Source organism: Pollachius pollachius (assembly GCF_949987615.1).
Source record: "Pollachius pollachius genome assembly, contig: SUPER_4_unloc_1, whole genome shotgun sequence".
NCBI classification, from domain to species: Eukaryota; Metazoa; Chordata; class Actinopteri; order Gadiformes; family Gadidae; genus Pollachius; species Pollachius pollachius.
In genome coordinates, this window is record NW_027641692.1 from 202527 (window position 1) to 221855 (window position 19329).

Here is a 19329-nt window from a genome sequence, read left to right on the forward strand (position 1 = left end):
GTATAAATGCAAGAAGAAACAGAGGTTAAAGTGTTTATGAAACAAGGTAATCAGGTGAAAGGTTTTAAAGTGGAGGAAGAAGGGCTGCTCGCTGAGACAGACCCTTCAGAGGGGGCAGATCCAGGAGCCGCCCCTCTCAGCGCGTGTCACGTGTTTTAGGGGAAAACGAAGATATCGCAACACACACACACACACACACACACACACACACACACACACACACACACACACACACACACACACACACACACACACACACGCACACACACACACACACACACACGCACTAGTATCACTGAGCCAACTGTAACGTCTGCGTTATAGAATATGTGTAATAAATAGGCCTATATATAATATAATAATACCATGGAATGATACTATAATATAATGATACCACGTGATAATATAATAATATAATAATGTAATAATATAATAATATAATAATGTAATAATAATATAATAATACCATGTAATAATACTATAATATATTAATTTAATAATATAATAATACCATGTAATAATAGAAAAATATAATAATGCCATGTGATAATATTATAATATAATAATACCATGTGATAATATTATAATATAATAATTTCATAATGTAATAATAGTATAATATAATAATACCATGTGATAATACTATAATATAATAATTTCATAATGTAATAATAGTATAATATAATAATACCATGTGATAATACTATAGTAATACCTTGTAACAATAGCCTGTGTACATTGGCGTCAGTTTGGTTTAAAATGTGGTGGGGACAGAGACGCAATCTGGAGTGCTTTTTCAGAAGTGCTGGGTACATTGAGGATGCACCTTATTTTTCTTTAGCGCAGGTCATGAAAGGTTCTGAAAGACGGGATACCCATGTAGCTTACTAATATAAAATTTATACAAAACAATGATGTCTGACACGTTTTATGAAGAAAGCGTTTTCAAAAAGCATTGGACATGATGACCCACTATGTTCTGCTCCATGATGCACTCAATGTTGACGTGACATGGCATGAGCTATACCAACATAAACAAAGAGGAGCTTATTACCTACGTGTTTAAGTTCAGAAGGGGCAAACGTGTAGCTAAACATAGCACTACAAAAAGATTGAAAAAGCTAAAAATACTTATAGCTGAACGCTATATATCACATCATGAGCTGGCTGTTCTCAATTCACAACACACATCCATCCAATCTACAGGGCATTCTGACCGAAACCCATGCACTCCCCCCCCCCCCCACCCAACCACACAGACACAATTATTCCAGAATTCAAGCAAAGCGAATGACCAAAAGTCACTTTGAGTCAACAAGAGACTGACTCCACCGACTCCACTATCGTAATATCCACTAGTCTATACCCAACATCGTAAGAACGCAAACACTGGATAATTTAAGTTAAGCTACTTGGAGGCTATGGCTAGTAGTACTATTTCAAGTTAAAACAGCTGACCACATGAGGGCAAAAAATGATCTTGCCAAAGTACCAGGAAATCTTAAGCAATAAATATCGCATCTTACCTTTATTAATGTGCCAGTGGTCTGCAGATGTATCCCGCGGGGTTGCCTGCATGCCTGCTGCCTAACCACATCCATTTAGTTCAACAGGTTTTCGCTCTGATACTGTCCATCCGTGGTACTAACGGTCTGGTGTTTTTTTCCTATGTATTCAGGCTAAAATTAATTGACGGTCTGATGCCTCATCATTGCATACCAGCCATAGAGTATTGGTATTAATATCTCATTCATTGTCCAAGCCAGGCTGGCGCCTCATACAAAAATAATCCACAACTACGGTGCTGCAGAGGGGGCATCTAGTCACAACTGAAAAAAGACGAGATAGCGATACAACCAGAGCCCGACATTCTCTCATCCTACCTAGTTAATTATACAGCATAATGTCAAAAAGGAGTGGACAGGACATCAGAGCTTCTTTTTTTTTAAAGCTAAGCAGTTGAAGCTGACGTGCACAGTAAGTGTGCTAGTGTCTTATGAGCTCAGCTAAATTAATATTATTCTAGAAATATGTCATTCTTGAGTTTTTTTTAGCTAGCTAGCCTCTACCAGCGCGACACACTGTTGGCTAGCATGCCTAGTGCTACCGGAGTGTTTTGCCCTATGTGCTTTAACGTTTAGCTTTCCTATTTAAATTAATTTTGAATTTATAACAGTACGGATGATTTATTTTATTTTCGCTTCGATGACGTTTCGTTAGCAGTTCGCAGACTCCCCACTAGATGGTCGTAAATCATCCATATTATTTGTACCAAGTAACAACCATGGTACCAGGCAACCGCACACTTCAAACCAATATTTTGTCAAAAACCAATTACAATATTGATAACATATATACCATAACCAACATAATTTTTAATTGTTAATTTTTTTCTTTTTTTTTTTTTTTCTGGGGGGGACAAAATTAATCATGCCGAAAACTGGTGGGGACGCGTCCCCGGCGTAATCGACGCCTATGCCTGTGTAGACTATCAGTACATTACTGCATGTCACCACAGACCAACACATCCTGTACCCTGAGTTTGAGTGGCGCCCCTCAGGACACAGACTCCAGGCTGTCGGACACAGAGGAGGAAGGCAACCTTCACCCCCAGGGCTGTCCAGCTCCTTAATGCTGCTCACTGACTTATGAACATGCTGCAATGCACTTTAGAATGGGAGCACTTCATGAAGCACTTCTTACTCATGTGTTGAATGTTGTTGATACGATGTGTGTGTTGCTTGATTGTGTAGTGTGTATGTGTGTAGCAGGCGCGTCTTTAGACCTGGGCATTCGAGGCTATAGCCCCGGATCTTTTGGGATCAGTCCCGGATCCCCCCCCCCCCCCCCCATTAAATTGCCCCTCAGGGACGATTAAAGTGATTTGAATTGAATTGAAATAGTGATGTCATTCGATATGCTTATTGCATGTTGTTACATGGAGCTCATCACACTAACAATAAGCTGTTATAACTTTATATCAGTCAGCTGTTATCCTGCTCTAAACCATCACATTAACAATAAGCTGTTGTAACTTTATATCAGTCAGCTGTTATCCTGCTCTAAACCATCACACTACCAATAAGCTGCTATAACTTTTTTCAGTCAGCTGTTATCCTGCTCTAAACCATCACACTAACAATAAGCTGTTATAACTTTATATCAGTCAGCTGTTATCCTGCCCTAAACCATCACACTAACAATAAGCTGTTATAACTTTATATCAGTCAGCTGTTATCCTGCCCTAAACCATCACACTAACAATAAGCTGCTATAACTTTATATCAGTCAGCTGTTATCCTGCTCTAAACCATCACACTAACAATAAGCTGTTATAACTTTATATCAGTCAGCTGTTATCCTGCTCTAAACCATCACACTAACAATAAGCTGCTATAACTTTTTTCAGTCAGCTGTTATCCTGCTCTAAACCATCACACTAACAATAAGCTGTTATAACTTTATATCAGTCAGCTGTTATCCTGCCCTAAACCATCACACTAACAATAAGCTGTTATAACTTTATATCAGTCAGCTGTTATCCTGCTCTAAACCATCACACTACCAATAAGCTGCTATAACTTTTTCCAGTCAGCTGTTATCCTGCTCTAAACCATCACACTAACAATAAGCTGTTATAACTTTATATCAGTCAGCTGTTATCCTGCCCTAAACCATCACACTAACAATAAGCTGTTATAACTTTATATCAGTCAGCTGTTATCCTGCCCTAAACCATCACACTAACAATAAGCTGTTATAACTTTATATCAGTCAGCTGTTATCCTGCCCTAAACCATCACACTAACAATAAGCTGTTATAACTTTATATCAGTCAGCTGTTATCCTGCTCTAAACCATCACACTAACAATAAGCTGTTATAACTTTATATCAGTCAGCTGTTATCCTGCTCTAAACCATCACACTAACAATAAGCTGCTATAACTTTATATCAGTCAGCTGTTATCCTGCTCTAAACCATCACACTAACAATAAGCTGCTATACCTTTATATCAGTCAGCTGTTATCCTGCTCTAAACCATCACACTAACAATAAGCTGCTATACCTTTATATCAGTCAGCTGTTATCCTGCTCTAAACCATCACACTAACAATAAGCTGCTATAACTTTATATCAGTCAGCTGTTATCCTGCTCTAAACCATCACACTAACAATAAGCTGCTATAACTTTATATCAGTCAGCTGTTATCCTGCTCTAAACCATCACACTAACAATAACTGTTATAACTTTATAATAAGTGTCCAGGGTCAGGCCAGGGGGTGGGGGACAATTGACAGTGCAGGGAGAAGTTCCCGGCCTTCCGGGCGTTCCTGAAGAGGGCTGACATAAGCTCTCAGAAAAGAAAAAGAAAAAGAACAGAAAAAAGAAAACAACAGCTGATACAGCGATAATAAGTTACGCAGAGTAAAGACTCTGCGTTGTGTATTTGTATTTGTGTATCTCTCCCTCGTAGTAGTAAGTGGAAATCAAATCAACTTGACATGTTGGGTCAGAGGGTTGAATAGCAGGTTTATTGGAGGATGTAATACAGCACAGGTACAGACTTAGGTGGGATAGTCTCAGTGTAGGAGGTGAGGAGCAGTCTCCAGACGTGCTCCTTGGCTGTCGATCCCTCTTCTCAGCGAACCAAAGGTTTGGGGCCAGTATTATAGGAAAGAAAGAGTGAATAACAAAATAACAGTGTCTCCCTTGATAAGGTATATGGCCCTGGCTATGTCCCAGATGACAGGTTGGTTCGTCCTTGTTGGGACATCACAAATGACAGAATGTTGGAAATAACACCTCGTACAGTAGGAGAGGCACTGGCCTGTTCCTAGACTAAGAGATGTGAACACAGAGAGACACTAAAATACACCAACATTCTACATTCCTCCCTCTCCATCATATTAAACATAGTTTAAAGATCACCCATTAAATGAGAATTCAGTGGATCTACTGGTAAACAATTAACAATTATCTAAATCCACAAAATGAAGCATAACTCAATAGCAAGGCAATAGCAAACATAAAAATGCATACTCATCATCCACAAGTAAACCAGGTGTAGGCTAATTAAAAAATAAAAAAACTCATTAGGTTACTCATGATTAAACCAAAACAGATTTAAAATTGTAAAATAAAGGAAATGGACTGTCCAGACACCTCCCTCTGCTGGGCGGTGAAGCTCCACCTTTCTCTGACAGCTCTCTCTGTCCCCAGCAGAAAAGTGGTTCTGTTAGTCTAACAACATTAAAGGGCCCAGAGGAAGGCTTAGCCTTAGAAACGTTGGGGAGTTTGGGGCACCAGACCTTGGGACGGGGTGGGCTCTCTAACACAGCTACCCTGAGGGGGGGCAACACCCTCACCCCCCCTTCCCCTCACCCCCCCTCTCCCCCAGCCCCTCATGTGTGTGTGTGTGTGTGTGTGTGTGTGTGTGTGTGCGTGTGTCTACAACTGACACAGAGACACTGAGGCCCCTAAACCTCACACCCTTAATGTGTGTGTGTGTGTGTGTGTGTGTGTCTACAACCGACACAGAGACGCTGAGGACCCCCCCCACCCCCATACCCCGACCCCAGGGAGGAGGTCCTCCTGGGTGAAGGAGGACCAGAAGGTGTGGAGGTGTGTCAGTGTGTCTGAGGACCCTCCTCCACCTGGGGACACTCTGTAGAAGGACAGAGAGCCAGCAGGCCGGTCCAGATACACTGCTACTCTGGTGGAGCCAGCGGGGGGGGGAGGGAGGTCTGTCTCTCTACCATTGTACCAGGCATAGTAACCACCATCATCACAATGAAGAATCCAGGACTTGTTTTTCCATCCAAGCCCGCTGTCATCACCCCCTCCACTCCTTGTGATTCCTCTGTATGTCACTCCTATACCAACAGGTCCTTCCCACTCTACCTCCCAGTAACAGCGGCCAGTCAGAGCCTCTCTACCCAACACCTGGGGCCAGGAGTCAAATCTCTCTGGGTGATCCGGATACGACTGGTCCTCTCCGGTCCGCGTCACCTTCCTGTTGTTCTCAGACAGAGAGAGTCGTCTGCCGGCCGTGTTGGGGTCCAGGGTGAGTTCACAGGCATCTGAGGGAGAACCAGACATGATGAGCTGCTGAACCCTTCTTCATCCTCATCATCATCACTGGTACTGTTCTCCTGAACATGACATGTGAGGGGGGGGGGGGGGGTCATGTGATGTTACGCTATTGCTTCAGACTCCACCTACACCTACAACCGACAGACAGACACCTCCACTACCCCAGGGAGGAGGTCCGCCCCCTCCCCCTCAGCCCCTCCCCCTCACCGCCCCCAGGAGGGGGTGGTGGGAGGCCCGGACCAGGACCAGGACCAGGACCCTCAGCCCCGTCAACCACCCCCCCTCCCCCGAGCCCAGATGTTATCTTCATGATGATTGGACAGTATTAATATATGGAAGATACATGATGTCAGCCATCATCCTCATTCCCAGTAGGATCTGATCTCACTTCCTGCTGTGTGGATGGACTTTCCATCTCAGTAGTGAGTGTGTGATGTGATGAATCAAACAGACACTTACACTTCTTTAGAGCTGGTTTCAGCCTCCACACTCCACCGTGCTCCACACTGGGGGGGAAACAAAGTGAGAGCAGCATGTTGAAACATTCACCTTCATCATCGGCCGTCTCATAACGTTGTACACAACGTGAGTTACAGCTGCCTCTTCAAACCACTTCATCTAGCAGCGGCATGAATCCTTGTAGGAGACTTTGTCCCTGAGTGGTGAGCTGTCCTCTCCATACCTGAGAGTGTCCAGTCTCCAGCGTGGATCCTCCAGTCCAGCAGAGAGCAGCGAAGCTCCAGAGTCTCCTGGGTGATTATAGCTCAGGTCCAGCTCTCTCAGATGGGAGGGGTTGGAGCTCAGAGCTGAGGCCAGAGAAGCACAGCCTTCCTGTGTGACCAGGCAGCCAGACAAGCTACACACACACACACACACACACACACACACACACCGTGTGTAAAATCCTGTGTTTTTCCAGTCTACCAACCAGTTTGTGAATGTCCTACTCCAAACACAAGTGGCGTTGCGTTGGTGACGGTCCTTTTATGAAGCACTTCCTGGTCCAGTGCCTAGGGCGGCAAATGTGTCAGTGTCGCCCTTAATTATTAATTAAATTATACAAAGCCCTCACCGTAGTAAGCAGGACAACGCAACACCGCTACTGGTTCCAACTAATAAGTAAATGTTTAAATATCATTTAGCTGGGCGATCTCGACAGAGAATAAAGTACTCTCCTTCTTTGTCTCTTCCCTCTCTCTCCTTTTTCCCGCTCACCCGTGACCTCTCACCCTTCCCCCAGATGACCCTGAAGTCTCTTTATCAACACATCCTATTGGTTAAACCCAAAGCGTCCATATAACCAGACTACTGAACAAGGTTATAACGTTTTAAAATAGTGGGTTACCTTTTATTAATAATGAACACAACACTATAACGTGATGTATATTGAGATACATGTTATAAGTTAACCTCGAAAGATGTCCTCTATGTTATCATAACTTTAATATTCTACTATTATGTATGTTTTCGTTGTCCCTCCCCCTCCCTCCACCCCTCCCCCCTCCGTGGAACTTCAATGGGGAATAAAGTCTAACAAGACAGATAACAACATTGAACTGAAGTGAATTCATTCTTCATAGTGACACAGGAGGTCCCGGAACATGTTCCGGCGTGTTCCGGCTCAAATTAAGCACTGCCCCCTATGCATTCTAAACATTAACTTAAACTCATTTAAAGTGAGTGAATCTGTTCACATGAATGGACACAGATGGATGGTAGGTGACCAAGAACATTTTCACATCTAATAAAGGGGTGCACATTTGTTAGGGTGCCACCAAATTTAAAAGATAGTAGCCAGTAGAAAATGTGTCTTGAGCCCTGAGACGACATCATTTACTTATTTATTTAGACCTGTTAACTTTCTGGAGGTAAATCTGTTCAATGTCCTCTGATGTAGAACTTGTGGTGTAACTGTTTGAGATATTGAGTAGAACTGACCTGAGAGTTTCCAGTGTACAGTGTGGACTCCCCAGTCCAGCAGAGAGCAGCTTCACTCCTGAATCCTGCAGATCATTGGTACTCAGGTCCAGCTCTCTCAGACTAGAGGAGTTGGAGCTGAGAACTGAGGCCAGAGCTTCACAGCATCTCTCTGACAGATGACAGCCATTCAGCCTTCACACAAACAATAAATAAATGTTAGCAACTGTGATTAAAATAACTTACATATATATATTTTTAAACCTTTATTTAACCAGATCTTTTAATTTTAACGTAATGAAGGACTTGTTAAAATCAATTATTAGAAATGTTTTATTAATTTAACATTTTATTCATTTATTTATCATATTGAATAGCTGTTTTATAGTGTTTGGAAATCGTTTTGAAAATTAAAATTGCTTTTTATTGTATTCATTATGTATTGTAATACATGATAGTAGTAGATCTACAGAGATGTTTTGTATAATATTAGAAGTTATATTCCAATATTATTTATATTGTGTTTTGAGGAGAAAGAATATCCTCTGATGATTTATATCCCGTTCAGAGGATGCTCCGGGGGTTAGCAAACCAAGCTAGCTTCACACTCAACGTGTAAAAGATCCCCGACATGAACAGAGACTCAAATAAAACCATCCCCACATACACTCTCTCCCATGCTAATTTAACCGTCAAACAACCAATAAGTAAATGTTTAAATATCATTTAGCTGGGCGATCTCTACAGAGAATAAAGTACTCTCCTCCTTTGTCTCTTCCCTCTCTCTCCTTTTTCCCGCTCACCCGTGACCTCTCACCCTTCCCCAAATGACCCTGAAGTCTCTTTATCAACCAATCCTATTGGTTCAACCCAAATAGTGTCCAGGTAACAGAACTCACTGAGTAAGGTAAATATGTTTTAAAATAGTGAGTTAACTATTATTAATAGTTAGAACATATAATTATTAATGTATCCTAAATTTCAACAATAAATTATTTATATGTATAGCTATATATTTGTACATTTGCACATATACATAATACAACTTTATTTAACTATTAATAAACGATTACTAATTATTTGCTCTCCTTATTTATTATTTCACAATAAATAGAGATTTTATGAGTTGTCTCTTCACCCTGGATACACAATGTAACAATATTTTTCTGTAACCTGCTCATATTAGTTGTTGTTTTTTAATTTTTTAATTTGAACAATGAATACTGGACATAGTAATATTTTAAAATACATTTTGTGTGACAATTGCAAGTTTCAAATCTTTTTTTTAAAAAGATTGCTGTTAAGGCTTTCAGGAGGTCTAAGGTGTCAAACTAGGCAGATGGATGTATTAGAATATCCACCTAAACAACAAAGTGTAGCCTTTATATGATACCAAAGTCATGAATATGGTCATCACAGGTACTGAGATATAAGCTGAGTTATATAACTTTGATGTTCAGCATTTATTTAGAATTGTACCTTGAGCAAAACTGACCTGAGAGTTTCCAGTGTACAGTGTGGACTCCCCAGTCCAGCAGAGAGCAGCTTCACTCCTGAATCCTGCAGATCATTGGTACTCAGGTCCAGCTCTCTCAGACTAGAGGAGTTGGAGCTGAGAACTGAGGCCAGAGCTTCACAGCATCTCTCAGACAGATGACAGCCATTCAACCTTCACACAAACAATAAATACAACATGTTAGGAACTGTGATTAAAATAACTTACATATATATATTTTTTTAAACCTTTATTTAACCAGATCTTTTAATTTTAACGTAATGAAGGACTTTTGTTTAAATCAATTATTAGAAATGTTTTATAAATTTAACAATTTATTCATTCATTTATCATATTGAATAGTTGTTTTATAGTGTTTGGAAATTGTTTTGTATATTAATATTGCTTTTTATTGTATTTATTATGTTTATTATGTATTGTAATACATGATAGTAGTAGATCTACAGAGATGTTTTGTATATTATTAGAAGTTACATTAGAATATTATGCATATTGTGTTTTGAATAGAAAAAATATCAGAGCGAGCAGTAAAACATTTTGCGAACACAAGAGCAAAGACAGCATTTGTGCGTGCGGGGGCGTCAGTTGTGTGCTGCTTCACTTTCCGTGTGTACTCAATAAATCGTTTCTTCCTCACAGGCTTTATTGTTGCTCTCGTGGTCAGAACTACTGAGCGCGAGTGCAGTATCAGTGCTTACATTAATGATTTGTGTGCACAGATGTGTTACTTATGTGGGAGCGCAAAGTAATTTTTGCTCGTGACTTTAGTCAGTGATCTACCGCCATAAACGTTGCAGGCCTGCACGGCTCGGTGTCTCATCACGATACACTCTTCATTCTTAACACGAGCAAAACAAAGTCCTGGTTCCATTATGAGAAAAGACGGAGGAGGCGACAGGCAGAACCTGGAATCCTGGGATGATCTTCCTCAGGGGAACCGCGCGGCTTTCTGGTCACCACGTGCTACCTGACCCCCTGCTGTGGACCTGGTGCTACCTGACCCCTGCGGTGGACCTGGTGCTACCTGACCCCTCCTGCTGTGGACCTGGTGCTATCTGACCCCCTGCTGTGGACCTGGTGCTACCTGACCCCCTGCTGTGGACCTGATGCGAACTGACCCCCTGTTGTGGACCTGGTGCTACCTGACCCCCTGCTGTGGACCTCGTGTTCTACTCTGATGATTTATATCCCGTTCAGAGGATGCTTCGGGGGTTAGCAAACCAAGCTAGCTTCACACTCAACGTGTAAAACATCCCCGACATGAACAGAGACACAAATAAAACCATCCCCACATACACTCTCTCCCATACTAATTTAACCGTCAAACAACTAATAAGTAAATGTTTGAACATCATTTAGCTGGGCGATCTCTACAGAGATGAAGATCTCTCCTCCTTTGTCTCTTCCCTCTCTCTCCTTTTTCCCGCTCACCCATGACCTCTCACCCTTCCCCAAATTACCCTGAAGCCTCTTTATCAACCAATCCTATTGGTTCAACCCAAATAGTGTCCAGGTAACAGAACTCACTGAGTAAGGTAAATATGTTTTAAAATAGTGAGTTAACTATTATTAATAGTTAGAACATATAATTATTAATGTATCTTACATTTCAACAATAAATTATTTATATGTTTAGCTATATATTTGCACATATACATAATACAACTTTATTTAACTATTAATAAACTATTACTAATTATTTGCTCTCCTTATTTATTATTTCACAATAAATAGAGATTTTATGAGTTGTCTCTTTACCCTGGTTATACAATGTAACAATATTTTTCTGTAACCTGCTCATATTAGTTGTTGTTTTTTAATTTTTTAATTTGAACAATAAATACTGGACATAGTAATATTTTAAAATACATTTTGTGTGACAATTGCAAGTTTCAAATCTTTTTTTTAAAAAGATTGCTGTTAAGGCTTTCAGGAGGTCTAAGGTGTCAAACTAGGCAGATGGATGTATTAGAATATCAACCTAAACAACAAAGTGTAGCCTTTATATGATACCAAAGTCATGAATATGGTCATCACAGGTACTGAGATATAAGCTAAGTTATATAACTTTGATGTTCAGCATTTATTTAGAATTGTACCTTGAGCAAAACTGACCTGAGAGTTTCCAGTGTACAGTGTGGACTCCCCAGTCCAGCAGAGAGCAGCTTCACTCCTGAATCCTGCAGATCATTGGTACTCAGGTCCAGCTCTCTCAGACTAGAGGAGTTGGAGCTGAGAACTGAGGCCAGAGCTTCACAGCATCTCTCAGACAGATGACAGCCATTCAACCTTCACACAAACAATAAATACAAAATGTTAGGAACTGTGATTAAAATAACTTACATATATATATTTTTTTAAACCTTTATTTAACCAGATCTTTTAATTTTAACGTAATGAAGGACTTTTGTTTAAATCAATTATTAGAAATGTTTTATAAATTTAACAATTTATTCATTCATTTATCATATTAAATAGTTGTTTTATAGTGTTTGGAAATTGTTTTGTATATTAATATTGCTTTTTATTGTATTTATTATGTTTATTATGTATTGTAATACATGATAGTAGTAGATCTACAGAGATGTTTTGTATATTATTAGAAGTTACATTAGAATATTATGCATATTGTGTTTTGAATAGAAAAAATATCAGAGCGAGCAGTAAAACATTTTGCGAACACAAGAGCAAAGACAGCATTTGTGCGTGCGGGGGCGTCAGTTGTGTGCTGCTTCACTTTCCGTGTGTACTCAATAAATCGTTTCTTCCTCACAGGCTTTATTGTTGCTCTCGTGGTCAGAACTACTGAGCGCGAGTGCAGTATCAGTGCTTACAGTAATGATTTGTGTGCACAGATGTGTTACTTATGTGGGAGCGCAAAGTAATTTTTGCTCGTGACTTTAGTCAGTGATCTACCGCCATAAACGTTGCAGGCCTGTACGGCTCGGTGTCGCATCACGATACACTCTTCATTCTTAACACGAGCAAAACAAAGTCCTGGTTCCATTATGAGAAAAGACGGAGGAGGCGACAGGCAGAAACTGGAATCCTGGGATGATCTTCCTCAGGGGAACCGCGCGGCTTTCCGGTCACCACGTGCTACCTGACCCCCTGCTGTGGACATGGTGCTACCTGACCCCCTGCGGTGGACCTGGTGCTACCTGACCCCTCCTGCTGTGGACCTGGTGCTACCTGACCCCCTGCTGTGGACCTGGTGCTACCTGACCCCCTGCTGTGGACCTGATGCTAACTGACCCCCTGTTGTGGACCTGGTGCTACCTGACCCCCTGCTGTGGACCTCGTGTTCTACTCTGATGATTTATATCCCGTTCAGAGGATGCTTCGGGGGTTAGCAAACCAAGCTAGCTTCACACTCAACGGGTAAAACATCCCCGACATGAACAGAGACACAAATAAAACCATCCCCACATACACTCTCTCCCATACTAATTTAACCGTCAAACAACTAATAAGTAAATGTTTGAACATCATTTAGCTGGGCGATCTCTAAAGAGATGAAGATCTCTCCTCCTTTGTCTCTTCCCTCTCTCTCCTTTTTCCCGCTCACCCGTGACCTCTCACCCTTCCCCAAATGACCCTGAAGTCTCTTTATCAACCAATCCTATTGGTTCAACCCAAATAGTGTCCAGGTAACAGAACTCACTGAGTAAGGTAAATATGTTTTAAAATAGTGAGTTAACTATTATTAATAATGAAGATATAATTATTAATGTATCCTACATTTCAATAATAAATTATTTATATGTATAGCTATATATTTGTACATTTGCACATATACATAATACAACTTTATTTAACTATTAATAAACTATTATTAATTATTTGCTCTTCTTATTTATTATTTCACAATAAATAGAGATTTTATGAGTTGTCGCTTCACCCTGGTTATACAATGTAACAATATTTTTCTGTAACCTGTTCATATGTGGGTTTTTTTATTTTATCTATTTGAACAGCGAATACTGGACATAGTAAGCTTTTAAAATACATTTTGTGTGACAATTGCAAGTTTCAAATCTTTTTTTGGAAATATTGCTGTTAAGGCTTTCAGGAGGTCTTAGGTGTCAAACTAGGCATATGGATGTATTAGAATATCCACCTAAACAACAATGTGTAGCCTTTATATGATACCAAAGTCATGAACATGGTCATCACAGGTACTGAGATATAAGCTGAGTTATATAACTTTGATGTTCAGCATTTATTTAGAATTGTACCTTGAGTAAAACTGACCTGAGAGTTTCCAGTGTGCAGTGTGGACTCCCCAGTCCAGCAGAGAGCAGCTTCACTCCTGAATCCTGCAGATCATTGGTACTCAGGTCCAGCTCTCTCAGACTAGAGGAGTTGGAGCTGAGAACTGAGGCCAGAGCTTCACAGCATCTCTCTGACAGATGACAGCCATTCAGCCTTCACACAAACAATAAACACAACATGTTAGGAACTGTGATTAAAATGACCTACATTTTTTACCTTAAACGTAATGAAGGACTTGGGTATCAACCTATAACGTTATAGCGGCCAATAACGTAATAACTGCCAGTAAGGTCATTTAAATGTAATAAAGCCAATAACGTAATAACTGCCAGTAAGGTCATTTAAATGTAATAAAGCCAATAACGTAATAACTTGCCAACAATGTAATAAAGCTGATGAGCCAATAACGTGATAACTTTTTGCAAAGAATAACAACTTATTACGTTATTAGCTGCTTGTATTAAAAGAATACTTAGAAATTGTAACAACTGAGCCAATAACATAATAAATGAGGCATCACTTTATTTTATTTTCAATTTCTGGAGAGAAACTGTCACCCTTAGCCTTATTATTGCATCTTGCATCACATGTTTAAATATCTGACCTTACAGTTACCCCTCCACCCTCCTACCCCCCTCCCCTCCTTTGGATTTATATGGAACCCTTAGGGTTCTGTTATAGTACTCTGTGGATCCAACTCCGTCACCACGCAGACGCTTCAACGGAGTCGTGAGCTTTTCAAAGTACTACTATAGGGGAACCTTAGAGTTACATATAAATCCAAATCCACTCTTTGCTCCTTTAAAGCATCCTTTGGAGGGGGTATGAGGGTGGAGGGGTCACTGTAAGGTCAGATATTTAAACATGTGATACAAAATGAAAATACAATAAAGTGATAACTCATATATTACATCATTGGCTCAGTTATTACATTTTCAAAAAAAAAAAAATACAAGGCCAATAACGTAATAACCAGCCAATAACGTAATAAGTTATTACATTATTGGTAAAAAAGTTATTAAATTATTGGCTCAACAACTTTATTACATTATTGGCAAGTTACTATGTTATTGGCTTTATTACATTTAAATTATTACGTTAATGGCAGTTATTACGTTATTGGACGTTAATCCGTTATTGGTTGCTTCAAGGTGTTAAATTGAATAAGATATGTTTTATTAATTGAACTGCATTAGATCCTTAAACGTTAATTGAATAATCTGTGTAACTTTAAATTAAGTTATTGTCTTTATCTTTATTAGAAAAGTAGGTTAGGGGGTTTATTGTAATGCATGTTATTAGTGAACCTAAAGATAAGTTTTGTTAGTTGTAACTTATATATTCTACTATCAGGTATATTGTGTTGTGTATTGTCATACATTATTATGAGTGAACCTACAGAGATCTTTTGGAGGCTTTGATCACTGGCATTAGCCTCAGAAGACCCTTCTCTGAAGCTGAGTATTTATTCAGGTCAAAGACTTCCAGCTCCTCTTCTGATGACAGTAAGATGAAGACCAGAGCTGACCACTGAGCAGGAGAGACATGTGTTTTGAAGAGACTTCCTGATGTCAGGGACTGTTGGATCTCCTCCACTAGAGAACAGTCGTTCAGCTCATTAAGACAGTGGAACAGATTAATGCTTCTCTCTGGAGAGAGATCTTCACCTATCTTCTTCTTGATGTAAGACACTGTTCCCTTCTTGGTCTGAGAGCTACTTGTTGTCTTTCCCAGCAGACCTCGTAGGACAATCTGATTGGTCTCCAGAGAGAGGCCCAAGAGGAAGCGGAGGAACAAGTCCAGGTGTCCGTTCTCACTCTGTAAGGCCTTGTCCACAGCACTCTGGTAGAAGAGTAGGAGTTTATCTTCAACGGAGGCTGGCTGTTCTTCTGAGAGTAGATTGACACCATTGTGGATGAAGGACCAAGACAGATAAAGGGCAGCCAGAAACTCCTGGATGCTCAGATGGACAAAGCAGAACACCTTGTCCTGGTACAGCCCACACTCCTCTTTAAAGATCTGGGTGAACACTCCTGAGTACACTGAGGCTGCTCTGATATCGATGCCACACTCTGCCAGGTCTGCCTCGTAGAAGATCAGGTTGCCGTTCTCCAGCTGGTTAAAAGCCAGTTTTCCCAGAGAAACAATGATCTCCCTGCTCTCTGAACTCCAGTTTGGATCTGTTTCAGCTCTCCCATGGTACTTCCTGTCCCCCTGTATGGACTGAACCCTCAGGAAGTGGCTGTACATCTGAGTCACGGTTTTGGGCATCTCTTCTCCTTTCTGGGATGTTTTGAAGCAGTCCTCCAGAACTGTAGCAGTGATCCAACAGAAGACTGGGATGTGACACATGATGTGGAGGCTTCGTGATTTCTTGACGTGGGAGATGATTGTGCTGGCCAGCGTCTCCTTTCTGAATCTCTTCCTGAAGTAGTCCTCCTTCTGTGGGTCGGTGAACCCTCTCACCTCTGTCACCTGGTCAACACACTCAGCAGGGATCTGATTGGCTGCCGCAGGGCGTGTTGTTATCCAGATGCGAGCGGAGGGAAGCAGGACGCCCCTGATGAGGTTTGTCAGCAGTACGTCCACCGAGGTGGACTTTGTGACATCAGTCCAGATCGGGTTGTTCTGGAAGTCCAGAGGAAGTCGACACTCATCCAGACCATCCAAGATAAAGACAACTTGGAACCGGTGGAATCTGCAGATTCCTGCTTCTTTGGTCTCAATAAAGAAGTGATGAAGCAGTTCCACCAAGCTAAACTCTTTCCCTTTCAATAAATTCAGCTCTCTGAAAGTTAGGAGAAATGTGATGTGTATGTCCTGGTTGGTTTTGCCTTCAGCCCAGCCCAGAGTGAACTTGTGTGTTAAGACGGTTTTACCAATGCCGGCCACTCCAGTTGTCATTATTGTCCTGATTGGTTGATCTTTTCCATGTAAGGGTTTAAAGATGTCCTCACATCTGATTGGTGTTTCCTCCTTGGCTGGTTTCCTGGAAGATGTTTCAATCAGTCTGACCTCATGGTCCTTGTTGACCTCTCCACTGCCTCTCTCTGTGATGAAGAGCTCTGTGTAGAAGTCACTCAGATCGGTTCGCTGTCCTGCTTTAGCGATTCCCTCAAACACACAATTGAACTTCTGCCTCAAATGAGACTTGATTTTTTGTTGGCAATCGACAGCATCAGATCCTAAAAGAGAAAACAACAGAAGACATCAGTTAGTGGAAGGTGACATCGGTTGAACCAGGTCAATATTGATAGTAATAATGATAGTGAATCAGTGTCTTGTTATGCTGATATAACAAGATAGTGTTGCATCTCTTCAACTGAGTTATTCTGCTGTTGATCTGCAGTATAATGTAGGGATGGGTCAGAATATTTGATTATTCGTTCCCGAGGGTCAAAGTCGATTTTTAACATTTGGACCGTTAACATTTTTTCCCAATTCAAATAAACAAGAATTAAAGGACAGAAATAATGTTGGACAGGTGTCCAAGCGCATTATCCCGCTTATACCACGGTCACTTGCCATAGAAAATAAATGAAGACCATTCATTTATAGGGGGATTATTTGCTTATCAACACGGCGGATGTGCGCGCAGAATTATCGCCATCAGAAAATGTGTTTGACCGGTTGCCATGGTTATCTCCGTGCGGTTAATTTGTAGCTGCGGTGTTAAGTAGCGATGTTGTCAGCTTACTGTGCGTTCACACCAAACGCGACACACCAAACTTGTCGCCCGTTCGCGTTGTCGCCAAAGTTTTGCCGCGCCACAAATCATAATCTGTCGCTGTGCAAGTCAAGAGAATTTGTCGCGCCACAACTTTTGGCCGCCAACGGTGCTTCATGCCAATTCATTCTCAACCACGGCCGAGATAACCACCATTGCATGTCTTTACCTTTTGTGGAAGAGGGAGAGACGTCGGAGGACCCGAGGCAGTCTATTCATAATATTGTAATGACCACGGAAGAGGCAGTGAATGAAGTATTGATTAGACACGGATTTATTAGATAGGCCTACCTAATAAACCGTTGGAACACACAAGACCGGAAACCATAGCAACGCAGGTAAACAAACCCCGAGAAGCCCAATCCCTACGAGAGCTCCCCGCGCTACGGCCATCCGGAGGCGCACAGAGCTTTTGGCCGTGATATTATATATACAATTATATCATATTATATACTATTATATATAGAGCTCCGGGAGTCGCAAACGGCAACAATCACTTTCTCCTCCATGCTGCGGTTCACCCCGGACTGCACTGCACTGAGTTGGCAGGTTGAACGCTGATTGGCTGTTACGTTACATATGTCACTCAGTGGCCACGCTGTTTAACGCTGATTGGCTGTCATCACGCCAATTTCGCGACAAAGTTGAAATATTTCAACTCGAGCGAATATGTCGCGCCACAAATCCTCGTGAACGCGCTCGCCTGTGCAAATCAAAACTTGTCGCCGGTTTTATCTAGCGAATAATTCGCCCGATACGCGTCTCTACGTTCACTTTGTATGGGATCTTGTCGCCCCGTCGCGTTTGGTGCGAACGCACAGTTACTGTTACATTAAACTGTATTCAGACAATGCGGTTATATGCTATAGACCCTATAGTATCTGTGGTATAAAGGCTGGGACGAATTTCAAATTATAAATACTTACTCTTTATGTTGAAAGTAGACCGTCACGATTCAGCCTTTATACCACAGATACTGTAGGGACTATAGCATATAACCGCGTTTTCGGATTACAGTTTAATGCATTTTTCACAATTTACCAGCTGAACAGACAATTTGACTGGAACTACTTAGCAGGTAGTTGTTGCTTTGCGTTTAAGATATTAAGTGATTTCTTGCCGATGATCCATGGCTGCCTTTGTGAATGTCGGCACGCATCGAATAATCGATTATTCGTTCATACCACCCACCGATTATTCGACCATGAAAAATTTGAGTGTTGGGAACGTTACTTTAAAAAAGTAATTAGTTATAGTTACTCACTACTTGTTACAAAAAGTAACTGAGTTAGTAACTGAATTACTCTATGATAAAAGTAACAAGTTACCAGGGAAAGTAACTATTTGCGTTACTGTAAAAAAAGAAAGTATGTCAGAATTTGGATTTTTCTGAGCAGTTTTCACTTGGCCTTAATGTGTTAAATGGTTGAACTGCCCATTCAAGGCCATGATATACTTCCAACTGTATTTTAATTTGCTTGGTTGCAAAGGCTGTGGAACATCTGTTGAATACTACAGAAAATGCCAACTTTTCACCGGATTGCTCCGGACTCGCCATTTCTGCTGCTTCATCGAATCTGTTTGGTGTGTGCATTTGCGTGTGTGGCGCGCGTGTCCTGGCTTGTGTGTAAAAACACTGGCTCCGATTGGCTACCATGAAACATGACTCTGCCTTAGCCAATCATAATCGCTTATCTCGTTGTTAACCCACCTCACTAGAAGTTTGTGTTTGGAGTCAGGGGTACGTTCGGATTACGCAGTTTATTCAATCAATTCATAGTAATGCACGGCATTTAAC

At 41.0% G+C, this 19329-nt stretch overlaps 1 protein-coding gene across 3 annotated transcripts in view; it reads right to left on the bottom strand.

The window, feature by feature from the left end:
* LOC307075424 (uncharacterized protein) overlaps positions 1-19329 on the bottom strand; it is a 218095-nt gene that overhangs the window by 140044 nt on the left and 58722 nt on the right. The window contains exons 31-38 of one of the 3 annotated variants that reach the window (XM_079759126.1): positions 15204-16989; positions 13784-13957; positions 11645-11818; positions 9509-9682; positions 8035-8208; positions 6779-6952; positions 6556-6602; positions 5564-6083 (exon numbers count right to left, since the gene is read on the bottom strand). In XM_079759126.1, the coding sequence (XP_079615252.1) occupies positions 5564-6083; positions 6556-6602; positions 6779-6952; positions 8035-8208; positions 9509-9682; positions 11645-11818; positions 13784-13957; positions 15204-16989 (3223 nt within the window). Of the gene's footprint in view, positions 1-4513; positions 6084-6555; positions 6603-6778; positions 6953-8034; positions 8209-9508; positions 9683-11644; positions 11819-13783; positions 13958-15203; positions 16990-19329 lie in introns of those variants that run through there. The other 2 variants (XM_079759125.1, XM_079759124.1) reach the window with 2 other exon arrangements.